The sequence below is a fragment of the Anopheles arabiensis genome, chromosome 3 (assembly GCF_016920715.1).
Source record: "Anopheles arabiensis isolate DONGOLA chromosome 3, AaraD3, whole genome shotgun sequence".
Classification (NCBI taxonomy): domain Eukaryota; kingdom Metazoa; phylum Arthropoda; class Insecta; order Diptera; family Culicidae; genus Anopheles; species Anopheles arabiensis.
Genome location: NC_053518.1, coordinates 95,450,372 through 95,463,175, shown reverse-complemented (window position 1 = coordinate 95,463,175; position 12,804 = coordinate 95,450,372). Strand labels below are relative to the sequence as shown.

Genomic DNA, 12,804 nt, shown 5'->3' with positions numbered 1-12,804 from the left:
CGAGTAAACATAAGCGACCACTTAAGAGATTGCTAAGCGATAAAACGCATTGCTGCTCTTCCGTGTTGGATATTTTGCCATTCACGTGAGATTGCCGGATTTAAATATTTTATTGCAAAATATATTATTGATTATCAATCACAAATTAACTTCCAAACGGCCAAAGATTAAATTCAAAATCACAACGACTACAGCATGCCTTCGGACGAACAGGCTTTTGTGCGGGATAATACGCACAGCAACGTCTATCCACCGCTTAGAGCTCTTTCCGAACACCGCGGTGACAATTCGCGCGTTCGACGAACGTGTAGCTCAGTCCGGCTGTAGCTCGATATACCGAAATAGGCACGAACTCTCGACACACTCGCAAACTTGACAGTTCAACCGACTTGTTACAAAACATGTTAATACAGTGGAGCGCCATTTATAATGGTTTTTTTTTTAATTTTATTGTATGTTTTGATAAAAATACCCAATTTTTATTGACTTAACGTTTTTGAGAATATTTGAAATTTTCCATAAAACATGGTATTTTTTATTCTTGCAGTGTGATCTGATAACCGTGTTTTCAAATATCCTCCTCAGAACACATTTGCATTGAAATGCCATTTAACAACAGCACGGATAAACGGAGATCCGGATGAAAGGTACCTGGATAAACGGCGCTCCACTGTATGTGTTATAGAGACGTCACACGAAGTATACACTTTGGCGTAAATTGGATTTCAGCCATACAACCCTATAAACGTTGGACACGAAGTTTACGCCTAGTGTGACGTCCGTATTACATACAATTGTTTACTAGTGTTGCAAACATTTTCAATAAAAAAAAAACAATTTAAAATGACCTTTTTTACAAAGTTTTTGATTTTTGGATTGAACGTGTAATCGACAAACTTCTTGTTGCGTTCACACCTGAAGGGTGCGCGAGTACCACGAACTGCCTGATTTTCATTCATAAATTTGTAAATGAGCCAAGTTCGCCAAACGCGCGAATTTCCACATTCGTCCGGTGTAAAAGAGCTCTGACGCGATTAGCGGTGAACGATAAACGTCATGATCATGTTTATATACGAAAGCGACGTCGGAAAAGAAAAGTGTTCGTTCCATTTTCATCCAGCAATTCATGTATCGTCTCGTTCGTTACGACTGTGAATAATTTCGACATGTGCTTTCGGTATCCCTGTAGTGTGTTTTGAGGTAGTGATAATCGCGAAACGCACGCCTCGTTCATACGTACGTGAGCAGATCCGATACGGTCTAGACGCATTGCGGTCATTTGCAAGGAACACGATTACTAGAGTAAGGATTTGCAGGAAAGCGATACATGCATCCTCTGCTGGATTGTTTTAGCAGCTGTGCAACAAAGAAAAGTACTCCAGCAACGGTAGTAGGTGCTGGGTCGTGATGAGCAGAACGCTGCGCGAACGCAGAGGAAAGTACATGCAAGCAAAACAATTGGTAATCACAGACCAAACAAAGTGAATGTTTTGGTCGGTTGGCTTGACAAATCGTGTTTGCTGAATGCTAAGGCATGCAGAGTAGGTTGTTCCTTGCTCGCGAAAACGACCTAATCGCTGAAGCGTAAGTTTGTTTCTTAATGTTTGTGTTTTTTTAGTGCTTAGTTAAGGAATAAAATTAAACTTACGAATGCTGTTAGAGATTAGTCTTGCTCCTGCTGTAGGCGTAATGTTTGTTATGGATACGAAAATAGGTTACACAATGAGCGGATGCCGCAACCATCGCCAGAGCTAAAGTGTCAAGCACCTTAATGTAAACATGTGCAGATTTTCCACGAGAGAACTGTCAGTTATGAATTGTCAAATTCGCATGAGAGCGAAAGGGAAAGGTGCGAAAGACGAGGCAGGAAACAGAGAACCCACGGAAACGGGTGGTGTGAGCGAAAACGAGAAAAGCTGAAAAGTCCATCAAAAGCAGGCACGAAAAAGCAGTCCAAGAGGCTTAAGGAAATCGTGAGGAAAAAATGAATGTTTTGTGAAAAGAAAGGATCGCCGTGAAGCTGCTGTACGTCACGTTCGGTAGTGCGTATCCAACACCGTGTGCAAAAGTGCGTTAAATGCTTCTGTATTCAAGCAAGGATACAGAGTGATGATGCTGTACACATAGTGGCCACAAGGATTCTGTCTCTGTTGTTGTTGCTGTTGTCCGAATGCTCCTATTCGGCAGACGAAGCAATCGACGAGAAATTTACATTACTTCGTTTACTTGAACTGCTAGTGTCTTCTGGAAAGGTCCGTGATACTTGCACATATCCGAAACAGCAGTATTTTGAGAGGCAAGAAAGCGACTGCGGTAACGCTATTGTAGGCAGTAGCACTAGGCGGATTCCACAATCATTATTGCATCCTACACTGTCGCCAGTGCAGGAGCAGCAGACTCAGCAACAGCAGATCGGTGGAAGAAATGTAAGGATTAGCATGGATAAATGTTTATTATGTTCGTGCTGCTATGAGCTTCCATTGACGAAACATTCTCTAAATGCGACAATCAAAAGGCATGCACACATAGTTCCGTTGTTAGTGCTGAACATTGAAGGACGATGTTGAAGGTACAAAAATGAAGTTTTATTGCTCGCATACATATGCGTTTTCATTGAATCAGCGATCGAGAAAGTAACTTTGTAAGCAAAACACGGCTACCGAATCAGTGAAATTTTGCATGCGTACTGTAGGCTGACGGGCAGAGGTACATGTATTACATGGCGCATTAGTCTGCAAAACAGGCATTCGACCTTGTGTTGACTGAATGGGTTTGGTGTAGTGTCAGGACATGAAGTATTGCTAGCTGCGGTAGAAATAATGAAAACAAATCCCATATTCTTTGCAGATTTCTTATGTAAGCTGTTCAATGTAAAAAAGTGTCTATACCCACACATTGCGATCCAAAGAGTGCGATTCCCATAATCGCTTGCTGGGTGAATGCATCAACAAGCAGTCGCGGTCGGTGGTGGCAAAGAGCACAATGCAAAGTCTGGAAACAACAGCATGCCAAGAAGCCGACGTAAGCAAACACGATCACTGCTGATAAGATTTTTTTCTTCCAGCGAATATTTATAGAATATCTAACACGATTGGATGATTGTTCATTTCTAGTTTATGCTAAATGATGCTTACTGCAAGCTGAGGAAATCCCCCGCACGGCAATCGTCCCTGATGATTGATCCTCCACCGCAGTATCCCAATCTACCCAGTCCCCTTCTTAACGACAGCACGCCGCTATTCAATACCTCGTCATCCGGCAACAGTCCTAACCCTGGCTCACCATTGACGACTTTCGCCTCTCTAAGCGCCGGGCATCACTCCACTTCGCCGCCGGCGACGTTACTAGCATCACCTTCACCGTCATCCTCACCGACCACCAGAACGACGACGGCGACGACCACAACGACAACAACGATTACACCTACTACACCTACGGGCAGCAGCTCGAACCGCTCATCTTCAGCAGCTCTCAATCATCATCCACACGTAGAAAAGCGTTTAGCATCAGATGCGTCATGCTACGGGAGTGGAACTCCTTCGAAAAAAACAAAGCTTTCTTCCTCGACGTCGTCGTCCGCATCCTCTTTTCACGTTTACACGGCATCAACCTCTTCGTCTTCCGTCCTATATCGTCAGCACCAATACCATCACAACTATAACAGTGGTGAAGATGCGGGCAGCGGCAATGGAGTCACTATGGCCAGCGGGGTACTGCAACCATCGCGAACTGTCGATGGCCTCCTGTGCACTTCCTCGCCAACATCAGGCGGTACTGCGGGGCATGGAGGCACACACGAGAGATTAAACATACATGACAAGCTTAGGGAATTATTTCTGGAACTTCTTGCGGAGGATTCTAGTGAAAGTGACCGACTAAGTCTAAGGAGTACATCTTTTTTGCTGGAAAAACTCATCTTGCGCGAGCAGTTGAACACCCTGATTGTGAATCTGTACCCAGGGAATAAAGGCTACTCCCTAGCATTTCGACTCGGGTCACAGGAGGAAGGATGTCGGAATGTATGTAACATTTCATCATTGTTTTAACCCGTCTTGCAAACGATTGAAGCGGTCAAAGCTTCTGCTGGATTTGGTGTAACTTTGTTAAATGTTCTTTATATGGTTTTATATATTTGGTTTTAGGTCTCGAAAAGTGGAGCTGCTGCTAGCCTGTCGGGTTTCCCGTCGATGGGAACAGGAGTAGGGCCACCGTCCGGCAACGATTCAATGACGTCGAATGCTGGTGATCTCAATAGTGAAAACCTGCAGGAAACCATCCGATGGCCATATGAGGAAGAGGATTTGCTAGAATCCATCGATCGAGAGGAACTGCCGTTGGTGTTAGTGGATATATTGGAGAGCAAGTGTCCGGCACTGTTTTACTGCGGTTGTGTGGTGGCGGAGGTTCGCGACTACCGACAATCGTTTCCTATTTTTACCTGTGATACTTTCCATGTGTTGCTGAAACCCACCAATCAGGTGAGCAGTTCACGGCGGTGCTCATTGGTTTACCTTGCTTAGAATATGATCTTTGTTTTCAGACATTGTTGGCCGATGTGAATATTCTGACTGCTGAGGGAGAGTGGAGTGCTGAGGATAAGCTGGCATTGGAAAGTCAGCTTGTACTGGCAACTGCGGAACCGTTATGTCTTGATCCAAATCCGGCAGTCGGGATGATGGCTATTAACCAGCAACATCGAAGACAATTGCTCAACACAGCTCCAATCCGGCGACAGGCGAAAAAGTTCTCTCAGGTCGCAGTCAACCGGAAGAGGAAAACCGATCAGTTTACACACAACTTTGGGCTGGAACTTAGCGATTTTATGAATAAGTACCGGGCGCGTCCTCCCCGCCAACAGAGCATCCGGCGTGGTGTGGTAAGCTTCACTTTACCTAAAAAGCCTTCTGAGGTGGTGCCGACTGTGAACCTACCCAACCTGGAGCTGCCCGAACTGGCCTCACCCTCTGAAGTAAACGTAGAGAAGTATGCCCGCAAATATGAGGCTCCCAAGGAAAGTCGCGATTGTATACCGCAACTGATCGAAGAATACATTTTGGAAACAGACCGTGTTGTAAATCGGGGCGATACAAGAGTGTATCACATTAAGCTGTCCATATTTCAGCGGCCATCCAATTCAGAATATCTTGGTGAACTGTATGTCGATCGAGACTATCGCGAGAACGAACGAAATGGCGAAGCATGTCAATTTTCGCTCGGAACGCGTGCTCATGCCCATCGGTATATTCAACAATTTACGGAAATATTTACTGAAGAAGGTAGAAAATCTGTCAAAATAACCCATCTTGTACCGGGACAGATTCCCAAGGTGTTGCACACAGCTGGTATGCGAGAACAAAACGTTCAACAGCAACAGTTACAACAGCAACAGCAGCAGCAGCAGTTGCAACAACATCAGCAACAGCAATTACAGCAACAGCAACAACAGGTGTTACAGCAACAACAACTTCAGCAGCAACAACAACTTCAGCAGCAACAACAACAGCAGCAACAGCAGCAGCACCAACAGCAGCAGCAGCAACAGCAGCAACAGCAACAGCAACAGCAACAGCAACAGCAACAGCAACAGCAACAGCAACAGCAGCAACAACAGCAGCAACAACAACAGCAGCAATCGCTAGTTCAACAACAAATATCTCAAATTCAACAACGGTTGCAATCACACCCAACGCAAGCATTGCTTACCCGGTTACAGGCGACCAATCCAGCTTTGGCATCACAAATAGCGACAGCAACGGGAGTCAATGGCAGCATCACACTGAATGCAACGAATCCTAACACACTTCCAGGCAATCAGTTGCAGCAGTCGCAAACTACTTCGAGTCCATCGGCTACCGTTCATCAGACCTTGTCGCACCAGCAGCTTATATCGACAGCAACTGCTGGTCCAAATATTATAAGTATTGGTTCAACAGCGTCAGCTACGCAACCATTACACTCACCAGTTCAGCAGGCTGCGCAAACGCACATCCATATTCAACCGCAACATTTAATAGCTAGTACTGGCCACCAACAGCAAATGTTTAACACGAACACCTGTGATACAAGCAACGATTCGACCAACATCGTAAACACTGGTGCAGGCACAACAGCTAACAACATAGCGGCTTCACAAGGGACAACTATTACGCTTCAAACTCAACCATCGTCACAGCAGCAGCCACAGCAGCAATTGCAACCAAATCAACAACCACAGCAAACGCTCAGTCTGAGCAATGGATCGTTGCTGCTCGTGCAACCTTCTGGTCAAATATCGAATCTTACAATGACCACCAATGCTGCCGGACAACAGCAACTGTTAGCCACTGCTGCCGGAGCTGGTGGAAATGCAGTGACCGGAGCGCAAAGTTTCACATTCTCATCAGGTGGACAAACAGCTACAATAATAAATCAAGCCGGTGCTCGAACAATTGGCAACACCGTTCCGCTGCTCGTTCGCCTGGACAACACAAAGGTGTCACGGGATGCTTCGGGAAATTTGATTTCCGCTCTATCCCAGCAAACAACATCTGCCGGTCATGTACAACTTCAAACACAACAGCAGAATGTGGTACAAATTCAGCAACCGCAGCAGTTAACGCAACACACACAGCAATTGCAAAATCAGTCCAGCTCGATCCACACAACAAATCCTGAGATCAAGGCAATTGCTATAAGCATAATGAATTCAGCCAATCAATTTACCAACCGGCAGCAGCAGCAACAACAGCAACAATCCAGTGCAAAATCGAATAGTAATGCAGCAATTCTTAGCCTCTTGAACAGCGCACCTGCAGCGATGACCAATTCACCGGTATTGAGCAGTAGTCTCACGCTACCAGCTGGCAAAACAGTAACAGAATTGCAACAACAGCAGCTACAGCATCAACAACAACAACAGCAGCAGCAACCGCAGCAGCAGCAGCAGCAGCAGCAGCAACAGCAGCAGCAGCAGCAGCAGCAGCAACAGCAACAGCAGCAGCAACAGCAGCAGCAACAGCAGCAGCAGCAACAGCAGCAACAGCAACAGCAGCAGCAACAGCAGCAGCAACAACAGCAACCGCAACAGCAACAGCAGCAGCAACAACAACAGCAACAGCAGCAGCAACAACTGCAGCAGCAGCAACAACAACAACCGCAACATACCATACATCATCTTCAAACAGCAGGGGTAGGCACAACAACAACGATTAGTGGAAGTACCGCTGCAGCCCTTTTTAACAGTGTGGGAGGCAGAAAAATAAACATTCAACAAGCGCAAGGTTCTCAAAACCGTATCCTCAACCATGCCAATCTCATCACTGTCAGTGGCGGTACCGGAACCAGCAATCAAACGCAGCTCATCAATATTCAAACAAGCGATTTGCAACATCACCAACAGCAACATCAATCTGGACAAACATCAGTTCAATCAATTGGGCCACAACAACAGCAACAGCAGCAGCAACAAACGCAACAACCAGGAAATATACGCGTTACTATGTCTGCATTAGCTACGCAATTGGCATCTCCACCCGCCATCTTAACTACTTCCAATCTGCCGCAGAGCTTCAATGTTGCTGCTGCAGCTGCTGCAACATCTAGTGGCAATGCTTCCGGTACTACAGTTTCCACCCAAAACACTGGTTCGTTTAGTGGTGGTAACTCTTCTAGCAGTAAATTGATAATAAACAACGCCAATCAGCGTGTGTTGAACATCAATACCAACGCTGCGACAGCCACCTCAACAGCCGCTGTTGTTGCTGCCGCTTTCGGAGGAGCAATTCGACGGGTCAGTGCGACTGGCAACCCTGCGACCGGTACTGATGGTGGCATACAGCTTCAAATTCAGGGACTCACTGCCACTCAAAGCTCGGCAAACCTTTCTGCAGGTGGAAATATAAGCAATATTACTAGCGTCGCATCAGAAAGTGGATTGCGCCGTACAGCTATGTCCGACCAGCTTCAGATACAGAGCATTGCTTCGCCCGGTAGTGATCACTCCAATGCATCGTCCACTTCACTTGCCAGCAATGGAGGCGGTGCTGGTAGTAGTGTAGGTACATTGAATGGTGCTAATGCAAATAGCATCATCTTTAACAACATGACCGGCTTAAGCGCCTCGCACGCAAATACAGCCAGTTCTGGTGTAACGCAACCCACACTAGCTACCGGTGTCAGTGACAATGGAGATGGGACCATGCAGAACCCTGTATCCGTGGTTGGGGCAACGACCGTCGTCGGGCTAGGTGGATTATCAAGCAACTCTAATAACAGCAACAACATTGCCAGTAGCAGTAGCAGCAACGCTACCGTGTGCGGCAATAGTTCTACAAACTCAGCATTAATCGAAAGACTGACTTCATCTAGTAGCTTAAATCTAACTAGTAATAGTAACCTGCCGGCGGCGAGTCCCGGATTGCAGTTTACCATCCCATCGCCAAAAACGCCTCAACAGCAATCTCAAACGCATCTCCAGATACAATCACCCGCAGGCTCGATATCGCCCCTCTCTAGTCCTCCACCACAGTCCTCCACCATCCATCCTCAGCAGCAGCACCAACAGCTTCAGCAGCATCAATCCCAGCAATCACAGCACGGCCAGGTGCAGCCACAAGCTGGAACGCAACAGCAGCAACCTACCACAGTCAATTTGCAAGGCTTGAACTTTGCCAGCCTACATGGCGCAATGACTTCCATCCCTGGATTGCAAAATGTGCAGGTAAATATATTAAATCATTTATGCTTGGTTAACAACTCTCCTTGTGGATTTCACGGTGGTCGGGAATTTATTCCTTTTACTTCTTTGACATGCAAGAGCTTCATTTAGTTTGCTGATGTCTATGAGATAGATGATACTATGGTTAATGAGATAGTATGGCATAATAGCGATTGCTGCAGCTTCTAAGAGAAAACATCTGTGTGTTTCGTTTTCTTTTTGGCGTATCCAATTAATAAACAAAATGCTTTGTTTCGCAACCATAGGTACAAATTCCGGGACTTGCGCAACCTATTTCTTTGTCCCTATCATCAACACCATCTGGAGGTGCCACGAGCGTATTGAACAATACGGCTGCTAACAACGCAGGTCAAACAACTAGCTTGCTAGTGTCTGTCCCAGTGACTAACACAACACAGGTTGTGAACACCATCAACGCCAGTGGTACTAGCAACATACTCTCTGGCAACTCGCAGACGACGCAAACGGTTGTTCTTACAAATCCACAGACGAGTGGATCTAGTCTACTCTCTCTTCCAATTGGTAAATGCATTTCTCCTAAGCGATAACTTAGCTCATTTCGTGTGGATCTTTTACTAACAGTTCGGGATTGTTTCAGCTCAAATTGTAACTTCCGGTATGAAAGGGCTTGGCCAGCAGAGTATACGAACCGGCACACCGTTAACTGTAAATACTGGTCAACCGGGTCAGCAAATTCAACTGTTGAACATCAGCCAACGTCCACGTGCTGGACAGCTTCCTGTGGTTAGCTGCACAGGCACCTCTGCGATGGCAACCAAACAATTAACGGCGCGGGTGTTACATCATCGCCAGCAAATGGGCACAGCAGGCGGATCGACATTGAAAATAGCAACCCCAATTACAGGTAAATAATCTGGTCTTGTGATTGTACATCTTGCCATACAAATGTGTGCTTAGCAGTGTGAACTTGAAATATTTATTGAACACTTTTAGCTTCCCATCATGCAGGACAACTGGGCAGTAATTTAAACGTGACTACTAATACTACGTCTAATCAATTGGTCATGAGTACGAAACAACTACAGCTAAAGCTTCAACAGCAGCAACAGCTACAGCAACAGCAACAGCAGCAACAGCAGCAGCAGCAGCAACAGCAGCAGCAACAACAACAGCAACAGCAACAGCAGCAGCAACAGCAACAACAACAGCAACAGCAACAGCAACAGCAGCAGCAACAACAACAGCAACAGCAACAGCAGCAGCAACAACAACAGCAACAGCAACAGCAACAGCAACAGCAACAGCAGCAGCAACAGCAACAGCAACAGCAACAGCAACAGCAACAGCAACAGCAGCAGCAACAGCAACAGCAGCAGCAACAGCAACAGCAACAGCAACAGCTACAGCAGCTGCAGAAACAACAACAACCGGCACAGCAAATAATAGCTGCTGCTAGTAATCAACAACAGCCAGGTACGACCCAAATTCACATTCAGCAGCAATCACAACAAACGCCGCAATTGTTACAACAGCAGCAACAACCACAAGCACAACCACAAGCTACTCAGCAGATAAACATTATAAACAACACGGTGATGACTCCACTATCGATGTCAAGCCCGGTGGCAGTGGCGAGTGCAGCAGTGTCCCAAGCGACCGCTCATCCGAATATTAACGCAATCGCTGCGGCTACTGCAGCTAGCAAACATAGGAGAAGATCGGCAGCTGACATGAATAAGTAGCAGACGTATTCGATAACAGATGTGAAGCCTAGGTAGGTCTGACATACCCATCAGAGGTGATCAAGACGTTGGCAAAACGCTATTATAGTTTCACGTATTGCTATTATTAGTTTTACTCCTGTAGCTCAAACACGAAGCGTGGACGTTGGTCGGAGCCTATGGCGGGCCCCAGTGTGCAGTGCAACTAAGTTATGCGAAGCAAAGCGATATCAGTCAAATATTGCCTGTCATGTTACTGCTCCAACTCCAAAGTTGGTATTACTGTCTACTTGGTTCCGATAAAGTGAACATAATGGAACAGACATTTACTGGTTACCGTGCATGGTTACCGAGAGTAGACTAAAAAGCTAAAAATGTGTAAAAACATTACAATGAGGAGGTTTGTTACACTAAGTGCGCATACTGAAAAGTTGGTAAATACTGCATAACACGGTGCATGATGGCCAAAACTCCTCAAAACTCAGTGAGATGAGGCGTATTTTTACTCTAATGTACCTTTTTGTAATAAGATTGATTAATTTTTACTGCTACTATAGTTTGTTATCTTTCCTCGAGTAAAATTTTAATTTTATTTCCGAAGACACATTCTTACTGATTTTTTTTTCTCAGTACCTGTAGACTTTAGTTCGTGTAATGAAGTCGAAAGTCATTGTCTCAACTTTTTAAAAACTCCTTCCGGTTGTGCATGTCTGTTCATTTCTTTTTGCAACTGTGTTTGCGATTCTGTATCTTCATATGCGGAACAATACGTCGTACAAATTTATTTAAATTGATGCGTTTTCTGAAAAGTGGGCTGATATCACACGTGTTGGTTTGATGATACTTCGCGTGTTCTTAAATTGATTTGTTTGATTGAATGATCAAATGGGCTGGTTTGAAATTTTTGGTAACTCGTATGGTTGCTTCAACTAAGCATGAGTAGAGTCAACAGGGGCAAGGAAAAGGCATCATCTTAGTCAGATCGCACTCTGCTAGTCCGAATTAGATGTTGATTAAAGCGAAATACGTGATAGGAGTGCGACACATTTTGTAGACCGTACGTACGAACCAAAAGTAAAAATTACCTTGCCGTTAATGTTAAGACGTAGTCCGATGCATAAATAAATTAACTGAAAACCATTCATCTTAAAATGCACACGTAGATAAGTGAAGCTTAACCGATATGATGGTTGGATGGATGGTATCGACAGTAATTCCGCTACCGAAGTCAGAACCTACTACTATTGAAATAGTCTGATTGGTCGTCGTGGTGGTGTTGGTAACTCCAGTCACGATACAAACTAACTTAAAGATTGCAACCGATAGAGAAGTAGGAAACGGCAGAGATAAGTGAATGGGGACGAGCATAATCGTGGATAATAATAATATGTTGATATTGCATGTACCGAATGCTACGGGTGAAAGAAGTAGTAACATAGGCAACACAAACAAATTGAAAATTCGTCGGAAACACGTGAAGGTAATAACAATTTAATATATTTAAATAGAAAATACAATACTGCGCTGTTAGGCTGACTAGTGAAAGGGCATTGCATACCGGGAACACCGAAGAAACCCGAGCAAAAAAGAAGAAGAAGAAGAAGAAGAAGTTAGATAGACCATGGAGTAAGGAATGTTACGAGAGAAAATTGTAAAATTTTAGTTTCGAAACGATGCAATACATTTTGCAGTGTGAAAGACAGAACAGCCAGCAACATGTAGCAGAAAGCTTTGCCGTACTGTATAGAGGGAATGTTGACGTTGTGACAAATGTAAAGCAGCAGAATGAATCCAGGCCTTCCATAACCGCAGAACCAATGGGTTTCTGATCTTTCTGATAATTTGCAAAATTCAATTGCTTCACAAACGAAGTGACGAGACCGATAGGCAGCGGCGGTGTATTGTGTTCAACATATCTCAATAGTAAGCGAGGACACCACACATGGATCGACGTTTTTTTGTTGTTTAAGTTGATTTGGTTACGCATGCTCAAGCGAGTATGATTTGTGTAATGCACAGCCAGAATTCAGTTACAAATAGTATGACTGAAACTCAAAGCAGCTGGTTTATTTTTGGTGTAAATAAAAATTTGTATTATTTAACGAAACATTTTTTTAGTTATTTTTCCTAATTGTTTCTTAGTTGTTGTTTTTAACGCTATTGATTAAACCAAGAGTCGACCCATGCGCTAAGAAAATATTATCCATAGGTATGTGATTATGTATGTAAGAGAGTAAACAGATAGTTGGTTTAAATGTTTGTACTGCCCGCCGAGAAACAGGATCGCGTGTAGTGCTGCTACTACTCTTTGCTGCGTGTAACGATAAACAGTGCTAAGCCATCATCTAGATGATATGTTAGACATGGAATCTGGATGTTCGTAGACAGTGTACCACAGTGTAACGT

At 44.7% G+C, this 12,804-nt stretch overlaps 1 protein-coding gene and 1 long non-coding RNA gene across 2 annotated transcripts; both read left to right on the top strand.

The window, feature by feature from the left end:
• Positions 1 to 1,622: 1,622 nt before the first annotated feature.
• Positions 1,623 to 9,945, top strand: LOC120901259 (probable serine/threonine-protein kinase DDB_G0282963; the record flags this gene model as incomplete). Its single annotated transcript, XM_040308960.1, has 10 exons — positions 1,623 to 2,426; positions 2,848 to 3,021; positions 3,114 to 4,019; positions 4,143 to 4,478; positions 4,541 to 5,452; positions 5,558 to 6,943; positions 7,040 to 8,698; positions 8,962 to 9,238; positions 9,315 to 9,581; positions 9,671 to 9,945. Coding segments are annotated over exons 2-10 (6,057 nt in total), but the record flags the coding sequence as incomplete, so codon positions are not given.
• Positions 9,946 to 10,335: 390 nt separating this feature from the next.
• Positions 10,336 to 12,505, top strand: LOC120900022. The gene is made up of 2 exons (XR_005739134.1): positions 10,336 to 10,451; positions 10,530 to 12,505. It is a non-coding gene; the product is annotated as an uncharacterized LOC120900022 (long non-coding RNA).
• Positions 12,506 to 12,804: the final 299 nt, after the last annotated feature.